This window comes from Thamnophis elegans, chromosome 1, assembly GCF_009769535.1.
Source record: "Thamnophis elegans isolate rThaEle1 chromosome 1, rThaEle1.pri, whole genome shotgun sequence".
In the NCBI taxonomy this organism is placed as follows: Eukaryota; Metazoa; Chordata; class Lepidosauria; order Squamata; family Colubridae; genus Thamnophis; species Thamnophis elegans.
The window spans coordinates 19,879,086-19,896,467 of NC_045541.1; the positions used below are offsets into that span (position 1 = coordinate 19,879,086).

The 17,382-nt window shown below is 39.3% G+C and overlaps 1 protein-coding gene across 1 annotated transcript in view; it reads right to left on the reverse strand.

The window, feature by feature from the left end:
- Nucleotides 1–15,841, reverse strand: part of ITGA4 (integrin subunit alpha 4) — a 58,784-nt gene extending 42,943 nt beyond the window's left edge. Inside the window, 6 exon segments of the mRNA XM_032216805.1 lie at nucleotides 1,063–1,192; nucleotides 3,019–3,086; nucleotides 4,244–4,370; nucleotides 4,628–4,734; nucleotides 13,889–14,010; nucleotides 15,235–15,841. Of these exon segments, the coding sequence (XP_032072696.1) occupies nucleotides 1,063–1,192; nucleotides 3,019–3,086; nucleotides 4,244–4,370; nucleotides 4,628–4,734; nucleotides 13,889–14,010; nucleotides 15,235–15,422 (742 nt within the window). The 5' untranslated portion in view covers nucleotides 15,423–15,841.
- Between the last annotated feature and the right edge of the window lie 1,541 nt (nucleotides 15,842–17,382).

The window sequence follows — 17,382 nt, forward strand, 5'->3', positions numbered from 1 at the left end:
ATTCAGTAAATATACAATTAAAAATTCTAATATAAAATAATAAATAACTAAAATCTGTAATAAAATCTAGTCTGTCAATTATACATGGTCTAACTCTACTACAATTACAATCCATAAATTGTGTGGCCTGTTGTAGGTTCAGCGCTAAAAGGGAAAATCCCATATGTCAGGAAGACAACAAAGTCCCTTAACCTTTTCCTTTATTAAGAATACGAATGAATATGAACTTTGAGGACTCAAAGTTAATGCTGATCATACCTGAAGCTTCTGCTTAGCTCCACAGCATACTTGTTTCTCACTCACTTTGTTGAGTGAAACATACAAGTTAAAATTAAACCAGGTAGGGCACTAAGAAACCTGTCAGGAAGTGCACTGCTCCCTAGAGCTGTGATGGCAAACCTGTGGCACACGGCGCCATTTCTGGGGGTACGTGAGGCATTGCCCTGTCAGCTCCAGCGCACAAATGATTTCAGCCATGATTTTTCACCCTCCGGAGGCTTCAGGGAAGCCTTCTGAAGCCTCCAGAGGAAGAAAAATGGCCTAACGGGCAACTCGGAAGTCCGTTCCCAAACTTCCGGTTTGCATGTTGGGCCCTTTGTCGCCCTCTGGAGGCTTCAGAAGGCTTCCCTGAAGCCTCTAGAGGGCGGAAAAAAGCCCAACGCACAAACTGGAAGTCGGAAAACAGACCATTTCCGGCCTTTGGAGGGAGGCCGTTTTCACCCTCCCCAGGCTCCTAGAAAGCCTCTGGAGCCTGGGGAGGGCGAAAAATGGGTCCACTGTGCCATCGCGCACCAAAAGCGGGAGAGGGCAGTTGTGGCATGTATGGAGGGAGGTGTGCACATATACGGGGGAAAGAGCATAAAATTATGGGTGTGGGCACGCACGGACATGACCCCCCCCCCGCACTCCCCCTGCTTTTGGCATGCAATGGCAAAAAGGTTAGCCAACACTGCCCTAGAGGATCACCACCTTCCTTTTTTTTTTTTTGTCTGGGAAGCATAGCGTCAAGGAGGTGTGTTAAACTGAAGGTTCATATGCAAATATTAAATAAAAAACATTTACCTAAATAACTTCCATACTTTATCTGATGACTCACATCCAGATATGAGATAAATATGTTTGCTGTTTTATTGTAAACAAAGATGGAACCAGCCCAATAATCTGATCCTGGGGCTCCCATAATAATTAAATCCTAGGAGAAAACAAAAAGGGTAAACCTTTTCATCATAAAAAGTTTTTATTTTCCATTTTCATAACATATAATCACATGCATACTATTACATAGTCAATATCAAGTTGTATTATTAAGTACTTACATCAATTCATCTTACCATCAACTACCAAAGACAAAAAAAGAAAAAGAAAAAAAACCCAATTATTGGCTCTTCTGCTCTCCATACACCATATTTATACTTTATCCGACACTTTCTTCCCCTTCTCTCCTCCCCCTTTCTACATTCTGTCTTCCCTCCATCATTTTCTACTCTACTTCCCCTTCCTTTCTCCTTCTCCTCTCTCCCCTTACCACTCCTCCTTATACACCTCATCTTCCCCCTTCACCCTCTCTCCTATCCCTCTCTTCCTATCTTTCTTCTCTCCTCTGCTTCCCACTCTTCCTCTAATTCACTTGGTGTATTTCAGCTTCTGAGCAAACTCCCTTTTGTGTTGATGGTATTTATAATTCCATTTCAATATACATAAAAAAGAAAAAAATAGCAGTATACATGTACAATCATCCAACATCCTCCTCCAACTTAGTATTAAAGGGTAAACCTTTAATACATGGTTTAGAAGCTCCAGTAGCTATTCCATTGATAAATACATCCAAGCAGGTCAAATGAAAAAAGGTGTTTTGTGAGCAATACACTATACAATATATGTATTTTCTCATGTAAAGCATAAAAAAAGTTCAACCTCAGAGGGAAGGTGGTGAGTTTTATTATTGCTTTGCGTGAATAATCCCAGATCGCATTTTAATTTATGTTCTGTTAATTTCAAAATAGAAACGTTGGGCGTATACAGGGTATTGTATTTATTAAAAACCTTGCCACAATCTTACTATCTTTGCAACCGCAGCCCAGGATTACAGATTGGTCTTGATTGAAACTAAACAACAATATTCCATCTTTGCTTAGAACTCCAAGGTGCCACTGTGAAAACATCTGCTTCTCAGGAAGAAGATGCAGCAAGCAGCCTAGAGCAGAGGTCTCCAACCTTGGCAACCTTAAGCCTGGAGGACTTCAACTCCTAGAATTTCCCTTTGCTGGCTGGGGAATTCTGGGAGTTGCAGTCCATGAGGCTTAAAGTTGCCATGGTTGGATACCCCCTCTTCTAGAGAGGACAACCTGAAGCAACCTCTTTTCAACAGCTCATTCCACTCATCTTTTGCCAAGGAAGGAGGTGGTGGTTGGGGTTAAAAAGGGAGAGAGAAAGCTCAATCTTGAGGAGAATAAAGGAGAAGCTCCAGTTTGCAGATAGATGAAGCAGCAGCTTCCCAGAAAGGCCTCGTTTCAGACCTTTGAGTTAGCATGCAATAACTGCGAGTTTCCCAATACAGGTAGCCCTCAACTTATGATCACAATTGAGCCCCAAATTTATGTTGCTAAGTGACAAATTTGTTAAGTGAGTTTTGCCTCATTTTACGACTTTTCTTGCCACATTTGTTAAGCAAATCACTGCAGTTGTTAAATTAGTCTCACGGTTGTTAATTGAATCTAGTTTCCCCCTTGAGTTCAACTTGTCAGAAGGTCGCTAAAGAAAATCACATGACTCCAGGACATTGCAACCATCATGAGTCAGTTGTCAAGCATCCAAATGTAAACCATGTGATCATGGGGATGCTGTAAGGGCATTAGTGTGAAAAATGGTCATAGGTCACTTTTTAAAATGTTGTAACTTCGAACTGTCGCTAAATTATTGTAAGATGAGGACTACCTGTATATTACCAACTAAACCTATTTTATTTCATGAGTAAAATAAATAGCTTCAACAGTGAAGTAATAATCTTAACTTGCGCACCTGAGTGTAAAATGTTGATATCCCAGCCTGACAAGATCCATATTTTTCTCCATATTTTCTCCAAAAATCTGGATATTCACCATGTGATTCAGAAAAAGAACATATTAAGGCCAATGAACTAAAAGAATTAATTCTTCACAAATATAACATGCTTTCTACGTTTTGACAAGCAAATTGAAATTAGCTAAACTATTACCTGATGGCAAGATATTATCCTTACAAATGCCAGAAGAATAAAGGTTTTTTAAAAAGCAAATTTTTCAAAAGAAACCATCACTACCCAGTTTCATTTCCAGAACTCTAGTTTAAATAATTTAAATAATAAAAAGACTCATTATGGAAAACATTTTCCTAATAAGTACATATGCTATGTGGATTTTTATTTGTTTATTTTCCATTTTAGACTTCACTGACAAGAATTGTTTGAATTGCTGTTTTCTTCCATTCCCTTTACAATTTCAGACACAATCTGGTGAAAAGAATATGAGAATGTTCCAGGTTGGTAAAGTTCAAAAATATTCTGGGACCCCTGATCAAGATGTAAAGATCTCATTACAGAAAACTTGTTCTGTTCAAGTGGATTTCTCTCTCTCTAAAACTCTGTTTATTCTTCCAGGCCTTGGCTCTGCCTCAAATGAAGACCAGCTTGCCTTGGTCCAACTAACTTCCACTTTTAGTGTAAATCAGCCTGGGGAAGATTGTCAGATAATCTAGCAAAGAGGAAACCAAAAGAATTTTTTAAAGTTATAATGGCCAATATCTTGAGGAATCCTGGAAAAACTAAGCAATGTGATGAAATTTTATTATTATTGTCATTTTTAATGGGCTTCTGTCCATAGATGGAACCCAGCTGTATTGGGCTAAGTTCAGCCTAAGTTCAAGGAATCCTAAGACCTTTTTTGCTTCATTCCTATTCATGTCTTTCTATGGATACATCGGGCAGGAAATACTAGAAGAGACACCAATCATGCTTTCTTTCCAACACAGCCTTAACATTTCCTTTTATATAAATAATTGTAATACACCTTTGCAGTCACACAGAGAGATGTACTATAAAATTCCTTTGCAGGATTTCCAACCATGTTGTTAAATAAGATAAACACAGACTGCATTCAAAGCTGCCTCAAAATACATGAGGCTGAACATGAAGTTTTACTGGTTGCCTCTTCTCCAAATTGTTTACAATTCTATTTTCTATTATTCAATAGCAAGATCTTTTACTTACCCTTATAGCAAGGGCATATTCTTCGACTTAACAAGGTTCGAAAATTGGGAGGTACCTCGTAACAAATGCCATGTGGAAGTTTGTGTTCTGAAATATAATACACATTTTTCCACCTGTGTCCACAGACCTAGATAAAAATGAGACAGGAAAATAAGTATGGTGATTGGGGAAAAAATAGCTTGACAAAGGATAAACTACTTTCAGAGCCACAAAGTTAGGCTATTAATCCATCAATCAAATCTTACTATAGGATTTTAAAGAAAAATGTTTCAGAAATGCAGTATTTTTGCCTGTAGAGCTACAGCCCTCTGTTTAATTTGTTATCGAAAAAGAGACCTTTCCCAAATACTTCATTTACCCACGGAAATGCAAGATAATACTTACAACAATAGAGCCATTTTCTCCTGGCTGCCTTGCTAGGCTCACTCCCAACCACTGATTATCTCTTTCTTCAGTGCAGGTTTTTCCACACCTTTCGCCTTTTGGATCACCTTTAATAAAAATAATTTTAAAAAAGGTTTGAAAGTACTCAAAGAACAGTAACTTTGTAGAGTTATTCTTTAGTTACAGGCAGTCTTCAAATTGTGATCCTAATCGGTGTTGGAATTTCTCTGTTGACCCTTGATTGAGTTCCAGCCCCACTAAAGTTGAGTGCATGTTGGGTTCTTTTAACTTGCTTTGTTTCCTTATTTTAAGTTTTATAGTATTTTTTTTTTAAACTGTTTTTATGTAAGCCGCCCGGGAGTCCTTCGGGATTGGGCGGCATACAAATTCATTAAATCTTGAATCTTCCATCGCTGAGCAAAGCAATTGTTAAATGAAATATCATGTGAACGCACCACTTAGCATATGGCAGTCCCAGCCATCCCAGTTGTAGTCATTAGGCCAGGACCTCATGCTTCTCCTGCCCTGTGTGAACTGTCTCCATTTCAACTCTCTCTACATACCAAGCTTCCCAATATATCTGACCTTTTGGTTGCCCTGCGTAGCAGTGCCAAAATGAAGAGGCAACCAGAAAGCGGTGCCTTCCCACCACTTCCTTCCCATTGCTCTCCCAGCTAACTTTCATTGTCTTCACCTCTCCTCACCTCCACTGGGCTTGCTGCTCTAGTTGGCCTCAAGCCCCAGTGTGTGTGTGTGTGAGAGAGAGAGTGTGTGTGTGTGCATGCTCTGGGCACTAGGCTTGCCTCCACCACTGCCCCTGGCTGCTGCAGGGAGGCTATGGTGACAGAACACAGAGACCTCTTCATTTTGGCTGTGCTGTGCATTCCGACAGCCAAAAGGACAGAGAGAGGGAGGGACGGTTGAAGCAGGATGCAGCAATGGTCATAAATGATGGCTGGATGCTAAGCGCCCAAATATAGATCACGTGACCACGGGGATGCTGCAATGCTCGCAAGTGCTAGGTTTTAAGTCCACTTTTTCAGTGCTGTCAGAACTTTGAAGTCACTGAACATACTACCTCTGCTTTGTCTATGTGAAAATAAAATTATAAGTAAACCGGTTACGTTTCAAAATTACACCATAATGGAGACACCCTAAAAGAAAATGACATTGCATTTAGTGCAGGGGCTCTGAAGCTTTGGCCATCACATGTCCTTGTAATCTTAGTTAATCTTGATCCTAAATATAATCTTTATGTAAACATTTCTCCTAAAAACCTAAACATCAAAATGAACACAAGCGGAATAATGAAAATAAAACAATGAAACCTTGGAAAAGATGGCTTTATTGTAACAATGCAATTAAAAGGTTTTTTACACTCACCCAGGCTGCCTGCACCTGTGTTTATTATGCATTTGTATGTGTTCATAAATAAAGTTTGAGTCAGTAAACATAATTCACCTACTAAAGTAGTTAATAGCTATCCATATAAAATCTATATATCATATTTTTGGAGTATAAGACGCACCTTTTCCCCTCAAAAAAGAGGCTGAAAATCTGGGTGCATCTTATACATCAAATACAGCATTTTTTTGCCTCCTGAAGCCCCAACCCTTCACAAATGGCCATGCAGAGCCTGTAGAAGGCTTTCAGAGAGCTCCTGGGGGCTGGGGAGGGCAGAAATGAGTGAAAAAATGGGCTGTTTTTTACTCAATTTTGCCCCCCCCCCCAGCCCTCAGGAGCACTCTATAAGCTGCCTAAAGGCTATGCATGCAATTTGTTTGACAAAAAACGTGCCCATTTTTGCGAAAAATGAGCCATTTTTTGCTCATGGGGGGGGCACACACACCGGAGCACTCTGCAAGCCCCCTAAACGCTATTCATGCCTTTTTTGGGAAAAACAATGGGCCCGTTTTTACTCTGGTGCGTCTTATACGCCAAAAAATATGGCACTTAGATTTATCTCTGTGCCCATATTAGAAAGAACACACATTTGGCAGGTGACCCAGCAAAAGAGAAGTGAAAAAGGCAGGGTAGATAAGTAAAACTTTGTGCTCAGAATTCTTAGTTATTTCTGTAAGCCGCCCGGAGTCCTGCGGGATTGGGCGGCCTATAAATTTAATAAACAACAACAATTTAGTTTCATAGCAAATCCAGTACAGGGAGAAAAAAAACCACACAACCTAGGCAAAAATAAAACCTCACAACCAGAATAACAAAGACGACTGTTACACCCAGCTGTAAATAAGAATTTGCAATTTCCACTTGCCACATATAAACCACATAGGAGGCCACCAATTTCCTTAGTGTGATCTCGGGCTATGCGGTTATAAACTATTGCAGATATACATTATTCTATCACATTCTAAAATGCTCTTATCAAATAGCTTTTGCTTTTAGTCCATATTTCATAGCTTCTCGTATTTTCTTGCTGAAAAATAAGAATTCTACTTCTCAATCTTTTATGATTTTGATGAGTGTACATTGTACAAGTACATATATTTAAAACTGGCTATAAGTTCAGTCACATCCAACACTAGGTTCAGCAACCTTTTTCAACCTCTCTCTTCACCCTTGCTCAGCAGTTTAGAACTACCACTTGTCAAATTTGGAAAGGTTCAGAAATCTGAAGGTTGGGGGGAAAAAACTATGGTATAAGCAAGGAACCTTAATCACTGATTTCTCAAGATAATTCTTTCATAAGAGAGCTTGGAAATAATTTCTGCATGTCAACTGATCACTGGAAATTCATAGGTGTTCCTATAAAAACTTAAGGAAAATCCATAACACCATCTCAGTTCAAAGTCTTTATAATAATGTTTCTCAGCCACATTCTGTAATTCCAGCAGCATCATAAAATACAGTAAATTTTGTTCCAGGATTTGAAGATTGCAACTCTTTATGATTATACTGTGTATTATTGATTTTAGAGTAAGAGATAAATTTTATTTTATATTTGTATGTATCAAATAACGTTGGAAGTTGTTTTATTTTCCCCTACACACTTTTTTGGAATCCAAATTTTGTGCTTTTTGGACTCCTTTTTCTAACTCCCATTTTTCTGTTTCTTTATATTTTATCTTTTCTTAAAATTTAATAAAGTTTTTTTAAAAAACAAAGGTTTCCTTCCCAGGCCCAACAAGAACTGGGAATCCTAAGGAATGGAGAACAGGTTCCATTGACAAAACTGCCATTCTATAAACAAATAAGTGCACAAAACAGAAGTAGATGTGTCCCCAAATAATGGTTAGGCTGTGTATTACTTCAAATCATCTGATCCAACCTGCTTAGCCCTATTTCATCAATAGTTGTATTTAGGATCAGAAGTATGATTTTTCTGGATTTTAAGCTTAGTCTCCTGTTTGAACTATTTAGCTGTTTATATAACTGTCTCTCTCATAAGCCTTCTAAAACAATACACTAAATGTAAAAAGTAAAATACAACATACCATAAGGCACAGCTCGTTTTCAAAATAAATATTCTGGATATAGAAACATATATGATCTAGCACAGGACAAGTACTTTGTATTAAAACAAAAATGTTAATTCTTTGTAAAACCGTGGGATTGTATTTCCTAAATTAGGTAAAATGTTTATTTTGAAATACAAAACCATTCTAAAAGCAATTAGTATTTTTTTTTACTCCAACATATTTCCAGTTTGGCCAATACATGATTTGCATTTGAAAGGTAATTATTTTAAAACAAAACTATATGTAACTATGTCAAAGGTTCTTCCTTTTTACTACTTGTATTGAAGAGTGAAAAACGGAATGTATGTAAAAACAAGTTTATGAGCAAGCATGTAATGTTGCAAATGAAAATGAACAAAAATGCTTCAGAAAACCAAAAACAGCCTCATATGGATTAACTCTTAAGAGGACAAACTTTTGAGAACTTCAAGACCATTTTCAAGAAGCTGGAGAATTCAATCACATATCTATTCTCTTCTCATGGCTAAACTATCCCAATTCGTTTAGCTTCTCCGGAGATTAAGTATTCAGTTCCTTCATGATCGTTGTTACTTTTGTCTAAATCAGTTTCAGTTTCTTTGAACCCTTCTTAAAGTGTAGTACTTAGAATGGGTTATAATAGTTGAGGTGACTCTAAACAATGCAGAACGTGGCACACATATAACTTTCTATGATATGGCAATTAAACTTTTGCTGATACAGCCTAAAACTGCATTTTTGGGTATTTACATTGCTGATGCATACTCAGTGCCCAATGCAGTGCCCAATTACTATATTCTAAGATCTTCCTGACAAACAGTATTATTAAACCAGATAGGCATCATCCAATATTTAGTTCTGTTTTCTAGCAGAATTTTGCTTTTATGCAAAACTTAATTCTGTTGATTGCTAAACCTATATAAACCTAATTCCTACTAACTTCTCCTATAGGGATCTTATTATTTATCACTTGTTTGTGTCTTATGAATTATAATCTATGACTTACTACTTTTTTGTTTGTATGTATGCTGACAGTTTATGTACCAGAGACGAATTCCTTACGTGCCCAATCACACTTGGCTAATAAAGAATATTCCTATCAACATTGGATTTTTTTTTTGATTTTACTCCCACCTATTTTTTTTTTTCCATTTACAACTGAGGGCAGCGAACATACCAATACACCTTCTTCCCCCTATTTCCCTTATAACAACCACTCTGTGAGGTGAGTTGGACTAAGAGAGAGTGACTGGCCCAAAGTTACCAGCCTGTTTTTCATCCTAGGATAGAATTAGAACTGATAGTCTCCAGGTTTCTAGGCCGACACCTTAACCAAACACCATCTGGTTCTCTTTTTTAATCTGATTTCTCCCTTCTGGAGTAATAAATATCCCATCCAATTATGCATCATTGCAAATTTGGTATTTTTCTACCTCTTCAAGTTTCTAACAGAAATATTAATAAGTACAAGGCCTAGAACTGAAACTTATGGCAGCCCCTCAAAACCACACTGCATTCTATGAGCATATTTCAGTATAACTATCCTTCTTTGGCTTAGGATATTAAGTCCCAGAAAAACAATCACTCTTCATATGAGATCATAGCCTTCTCCCTCATTCTACTCAAGGGTCCCCAACCCCCAGCACTGGTTCGCGGGATGGCAGAAACCGGGCCGCGCAAACAAGCAAAGCTCCTCCATTGGATGCATGTGAAACCACTCCCCTCCAGTCTGTGGAAAAACTGTCTCCATGAAACCGGTCTGTGGTTGGAGGTGACTGTTCTAGCACATCTAGCAAGTGGGACTGCAATTCATTGGAAAGGCACATGCTGTATAACTAGCAGGTCCAAATCTAATCATGGCCCTCTCTAGTATGGCTAATATTACTCTGTCTGATACTTGGGAGAGATTTATAAAGCCCTTCATGGTATTGGACCTGGGTACTTGAGAGACCGCCTGCTGCCAATTACCTCCAATAGATCGATTAGATCCCACAGATTAGGCCTCCTCCAAATTCCATCCGCCGGCCAATGCCGACTGGCGACCACCCGGAGGAGAGCCTTCTGTGTGGCTGCTCCGACCCTCTGGAACGAGCTCCCCATGGAGATTTGAACCCACACCACCCTCCAGGCCTTCCGCAAAGCCCTTAAAACCTGGCTGTTCCGACAGGCCTGGGGCTAAAGAGCTTTTGTCCCCCCCTCGAATGGTATGGTTGTTGTGTGCTTTTAAATTGTGTATTGTTCTGTTCGTCTTTTTTATTCCTTATTTGTACCCCCTCCCTTGACTTGGATTGTGAGCCGCCCTGAGTCCCCTTAGGGGAAAAGGGCAGCATAGAAATATAATAAATTCAAATTCAAATTCATCAGTGGCCCAATTTAAACCTTTTGGTGTCCCAAGTCTTATTTTATTTATTTATTAAATTTATATGGTGCTCATCTCTCAACCAAGGAACTCTGGGTGGCTTAAAATATCATAAATAATAGAATAAAACAATTACAGGATCAAAACATTAAAATATCAGACAACAGAAATTAAAACATCAAAATTGTTTGCTGCGTTCCATAATTTATTATGTAACATGAGAAAGGATGAGTTTCAGTAGAGAAGAGGCTCTTATTTGTAAAGCGTGAACCAAAGGGAAGCAGGGTTTGTATACTTGTTCCAACTGTCCCGCTAAAAGAAACACGAGTAGCATCGTGCAAGTTCTGATCTGCCTTAAAACGAATTTCATTTCTTCATGTTTTAGTTTTCAACAAAGTTGAAACAAAGTTTACCGGTATGACAAATCCATCCAAGACAAAAAAAATCTCCCTTACAGTTAATTTGCTTACTTCTGTACCAATCTATACTGTACATACTTTGACTTACGTGACTGTGCTGAGCTGAGCATCACAACAGCTTTTTTGTACAACTTCTTTGGAAATGACTCCATCCTCCATTTCTGAGTAATTGCTTCTGTACTTAGCAGACAATGCAAATTCCACTCTTAAAGCAAATTCTAAGCAGTCAATTTATTTAATTCACTGCTAAAAACCGTAAGATTTATCTATAAAACAGAGAGTAATAAACGATAAATCTTACCGGTTGTGGTGATTCATTCTGAAAGTACTTTTCAAATGCCATGACCTGTCTGATGACATGCCAATCTGAAAGTGCATCTTTGCTGAAAGTGCAAAGTGCATATCTTTCCTCGATGTGAAAATCAATTTATTCAAAGCTGTATTTTTAGTTCCAGGCTGATAGACTTGGAAGTTTAGTTTCGGATTTAGTTATGCTGCACCTGGATGCAAGACTTCAATGTTTAAATGAATTTACTGGCTGGCAATGAGAGATACTGTAATTGTTTTTAAATTAAGGAAACCAATGAAGGTCTGTTTTGTCAATACCTTGGTGGTTTTAATGGAATTGTTACTGTCCAAAGTTAAATGATAATTCTACATGAAACTCTTTGCTTTATTATACTGTATAAACCTACCACGGACTGTTTGAACATAGTGTGCTAGGAAAAGGAAGCCATAACTAAACAAACAATAATGCATCTCTTCTTATAATCAACAGACAACTTATTTTATTATATTACACTATCCTGTTTCCCTGAAAATAAGACCTCCCCAGATAATAAGCCCAATCGGACTTTTGAACGCATGCGCTAAAATAAGCCCTCCCAGAAAATATTGCAGCACAGCTGCAGCCATGAGGTGATTACGCTAGCTGCCTCCTGCACCTCAAAAATAATAAGACCTCCCCGAAAATAAGGCCAAGTGCTTATTTCGGGGGTCAAAAGAAAATTAGACCCTATCTTATTTTCGGGGAAACGTGGTATATTATACAATATATTATACTATAACATACACTTACAATCATAAGACCTATAACACATTCATCCAAAATCATACATACTACATTGCAATGTGTCAATTAACTTCCTGTATGAACTGCTAAAGTTCATACTAAGCTACAATAGTTTTTGTTTTGATTTGATATAGCATGACATCAACTTGTCAACTTGGTCAACTTTTGCAGTACAAAAATTTACAAATAATAAAACCAAGTGATCTGTGACTTATTTGGCAAGTAAATCATGGTTTTGCATGATTTGTGAATCAATTATTGAATGATATGAAGATATTTTCTAAGGTAGTAAAATAGTACAACAACTTTTTTTGGCCCAATTCCTTCACACATACTGTAAATACTGCCATTTGAAGTTGCAGCTATGAAGTAATGAGCAGAGATATGTGATCCAGTCCACAGGGATTCTTAAGATTTAAAGAAAAGGGCTGATCTTTCACCTAGTCTTCAATGCATCAACACAGAGATTTTACTATGTTCCCAAAAAGCCTACAGGGAATATATAGCACTCACTATGACCCTTTTCCTTGAATGGTTGTATTTTACATAAAGCTACACATTATGACAGACAGATGCTCAGTGCTGAGAGCATTCCTTTGCCAATTTATCATGAAGTCTTCTAGTTACAGCATCTACTCATTGAGTAAAATGCATTTCAGTAACTGAAATGAAAATCAATGTCCACTTAGCCTAATTTTAAAATTCTAGAGGTTATTCTCCTCTTTTTGTTTACTGGCTAAAATGAAAACTTAACTTTGTCTCTGAAATTCATACACTCTTATTTCTATAAATCTTTAAGAGTTCTCATAACCGTAAGCTTCTGAATATTCCTCAAACTTTGTCTGTAAGAAGAAATTGAGACTACACGAGAGAACAGTTTTAGCTTCAAGAACTAATTCAGTGTCAACAGCTAAGTGATTTTAATCTGCAAATTGCCTTGAATCTTAATTATGTTGGAAGTCAGTGTCTTGAATGTTTTAACTATATTCTTAAAAGTGTATGGATACACTTCAAAGAGGTGCAAGCCATTACAGAGTTACATGGGTATGTAGAAATTATTTGCTGTTTATGGCCTCTAACTCCATTTAAATTTATGAAACTTTTCTTTTGTTTGTGATTTCAGTGTATTTTTTAAAATAAGCATTTGGTAAAAGAAACTGAACTGTACTTTTGACAAAATATACAATTTGGAATGCATTTTTTTTCAAATTTAGTTTGTAATTAACAAAACATGCTGTTTTGGATGTCTTGTTGAAGAAACTATATTGAAGTATTATATATTTATTTATATTATATAAATATATATTACAGTTCAGTAAATATTAATAGATATGTTAAAATAAAGAAAAAATTCCAAGGTTAAAGCATCAGAGAGCACGTTTACCATGGGAAGCACTACCTAAAAAGCTAATAAATCTTTGTTTTCTTCCAGAATAATCAACTCTTATGTGCTGACCTTAATCTTTTATCATTTCATCATGACAAGAGTGGCACCAGGAAATTACTAAAAGACAATGTAGATTTGGTATATAAATGTTATAAATAATGAAATAAGGTGATGCAGAACATTCTTGTAAAGCGTTTACCTAATATATTTGATCAACTGATCGTGGTTGAAGCATTGCAAAGAACTTCGAAATTCAGGTCAGCAGGACTGACTACCAGTGCAAGAGATTCTTCATTGATATGGTTAGTAATTAAAATCCCCAAGGACAGAGAAGGGACAATGAATGCACAGGAGGAGGATGGGCAGATTCTAACACAGAATTGCTTATACATAGGTTCCATTTTCTGGAAGCAAAGTTGTGTGCTTGAATACTTGTATTAGCAGCATTTTTCCTAATAAAGCTTATTAAATCTGAGAAGTCTTTCTTTGCTCTTCTTCTCCAGGCCTGATGGTTGCTTAGGAAGTGATCTGACAACCCAAAAGGCAAGATCAATGTTTCAGTTTCCACTCACCCACTTGGAGAATCTCACAATCTCTTTTAGGATTATTTCCAATTTGGCATCTGAATATTGCCCCTGGATTCACCACAGAGCTATTACTGGGCCAGCTGGCTTTAGGGGCTCCGGCTATAAGCCTGAAGGAAGAAAGAAAAAAGATTCAAAACTCTCTCTCTCACTCACTCACACACATACAAAAGCAGTCCAGACTTGAGTAACCAAGCATTCATTCAGTGCCTGGGACTCACAGAGATAGCAAGAAAGAAACAGAAATGAATGCTTCCACTTATAAAACTGGAAGACTCCCCCACTCTGCATTAATAGCTTAGTTTGTGGTAAGTGTGGAAGGGACAGCACATGAGGAAAAACACAGAAGCCATAACTCAAATTTGATGTGAGGAAGTAACTTGTCTTCCTGCTGGTAACCTCTAGATTATGGTGAATTTAGTTTCTTGGAACAATTAATGGCCAAATCTGAAAGGGGGGAAATTCTGAAAGAGGTCCATAAGGATAAATCATTTTGTATGTTTATAACTTCACTTTGCAAAAGAAAATTCAAGGACAAAAAACAAGAAAACCTTTACAAAAAGATCAAACCGTGTATGTAAATTTAATTTAAAAAGTTAATTCAGCTTCCAGATTTTTCACACCCGACCTGCATTTGTATATCATGTATTAAGAAAAATGCCTGTAAGGTAGGATAAAAGCCAGTTTTAGAACAGTAAGGACATCCAAAGGGACAGCTTTTCTTCGAACAATAAAACAGAGAATATTGTCATCGTGTTCCAAATGTTTTCCAGAGATCACTAGGAATGGCAATGCCAAGTCATCTGAAAGGCACACCAGGATATTGGAAAGGCTGCGATGCCAAAACTCCCCACCAAACTTTGCTTGAAACAAACCCCCCCCCCCCCAAAAAAAAACCCTTTCCCAGACTAGCCTGACTCAGAACAGGAGGTCTCACCTCCTGCTTTGAAACCACCGTTGAATAAAACCATAAACTGTGGGGCCTACGCCCCACGGGGGGGGGGGGGAATTATATTTTTAACAGGGGAAATTTGAACCTTGTTTAAACCAAGTTAATGGCCTTTTAGGCTTCCTCCCCTTGAGTGGAGTTCACTTTTTGAGTAAAGTAAGAATTATATATCACGTGGGGGGGGGGCGCATCAGGATTTTAGAGATGCTTAGGTGGGGCATGGGCCCAAACAAGGGACCACTGGTCCAAAGCAAGGCATGCTCAAAAAGATGCGCTGGGGGGGGGGGCTGAATGGCGGGGGGGGGGAGTCACAAAATCCTCAGTCCCACGGGACAAGCGAGCAGCCTCCAGAGAAAAGCCCCCCCTCTCCTCCTCCTTTACTCACCACCGGCTGGTGCCAAAACTGTGCAGCAGCACCGAATAGCCGAACCACGTCCCATTGAGCCCTTCGAAGACCAGGGGGCTGCGAGTATCTAGATTGTAAGGGCGGCAAGCCGTCGGGCAACAGCTTAGCAAGAACAGCAGCTGGGCGGAGGAAAATCCCATCTTCGGCTTGTCCCAGGCAGCCCACATCACTTCACTTGGGGTTCTTGGAGGGAGGGAAAGGGTGGGCGGGCGAAGTGAGGTGGGCTCAAACTATCCAGGAAAAAAAAAATGAATCGGTCGCCTCCAGCCGCTTCGCTCCGTTAAGCCCGGACGGCAGGGACGGGGGAGGGGGGGCGGCAGAGAAACTCCCTCCGCCCTTACCAAAAAGCCAAGTCGGGATGGCTTCTCATGACTTACTATTGCTGACGCTGCGCTTTAGCTGCCCTCGCTCTCCTCCACTACCACCACCACCCGCCTCCCCGCGGCAAGCTTTCGAGTCGTGGGGTGGGCTCTGCGGGCCGACTCCGACGAGTTTCCGGGGGCGCTTCGCAACCCTTTCCCCCCCTCACACACACACACAGCGCCAAGTTGACTCCCGGAGGGCGGGAGTCCGAGCTCTCGGGGCCGCCGCAGCTGCTCTCAATTTGGAGCCGATGCCTGCCTGGCTCTGCGGATGTCAACGAAGCGGGCGGTCGGGCGGGGGGGGGGGGGGAGAGATGGAGGGGGGAGGTTTGTGTATATGTGTGTATGAAACTTACTTGGGTTGCCCCGGAGAATGACCTGGCGGCGCCAGGCGGGAAAAGTCTGCGGTCTTGGGAACTGGCGGCAAATTAAACTGAAGGGAAAATCTTTTCAGAAGTACCTGGAGGCAACTCTACACGTGGCACTCCTCCTCTCCCCCCCGCCCCGTCCCATATTTACGCCACAGGTAGACTGAGGCTACTCCACCGGGGGGAAAGCTCCTTCAGCCCACGGACTTCCCCAAACCATGTGCCAAGGAGAGGCCACGAAAAGCGGCCAGGGGGTTGCAAATTCTCTCGGGCGACGTTAAGTTCCAAAGTCGTGAGTCAGCGTCTGCGAGCAAATTATTTCTCCCTTATTATCCCAAAGGCGTCCATCGGTCCGGGCGGATTTGTAAACCCTCAGGAAAGAAGTTAAAGAGGATCCAGAGGTCCGTTGCTAACATGTTCTTGGCTGTGTCTAATCGAGATTATTGCTCCCCAACCCCCCCATTGAGGACTCGGGGGGAATGTGTAAAAATAAAATAGGAGTAAAGGGCTTGTAAAATAAAACTGAGGCGGAACCAACTGGGTATCTTTGGAGATGAATGGGAACAATGCTTATGAATGGAAAGTCTTTGCATGGTAGACTTTTACTATCCCCTTAACTTCACGAAAGCTACCAAAGACAAATTCCTTGTGTGTCGAATCACACTTGGCCAATAAAGAATTCGATTCTATTCAGAACAGGGCAGAATTGTAAATAGCTTTGAAACGAAGTGATATAAAATTCTCAGTACATAGCTCCATAAACACGCTGAAAGGTTGCCAGAAATGATGAAGGCTAATTTGGTGTGTGACTCGAACCTTTGTTCAACAATGTGGCTTCACATATGTGAAGTATAGCATTTAAAAGGCTGTCAGCTCATACTGTTACCCAAGCATTGCTAATGTGGTATAAAAAGCAATTAGATTAGGATTAGAATGTCTGTATCAATATTCCTTAACTCTAGCAACTTCCAGATGTTTCAGCAATTTTCATTGCTGAAAATTGTAGAAGTTGTTCTACAATTTTCAACAATAGTTGTATTTGGTGGAAAATTCTGGGAGCTGAAGTTACCAGGTTTGTGAAACATTGGTTAATGTCATACCACTGTGGAGTGAACACAGAAAAAAGTTGTGTTTACTAACAACCCTGATCAATCAGAATCTGAAATCAGAAAAAAATACATTAGATTACAATGTTACTATGTTCTGCTAACTTCATTTTTTAAACCAATAAATTTATGGTTTGGTTGTGCAAATCCAGACAATTGTCCTAATGATCCAATAAACTCTAGTTCTATCGATGTTTGTTTAAATTTATTATATAGCCTCCCATTCCTATATGTTCTACAAACCCACAATACTAAATAGCATTAAAAACATACAATTGCACAGGCAGCCCA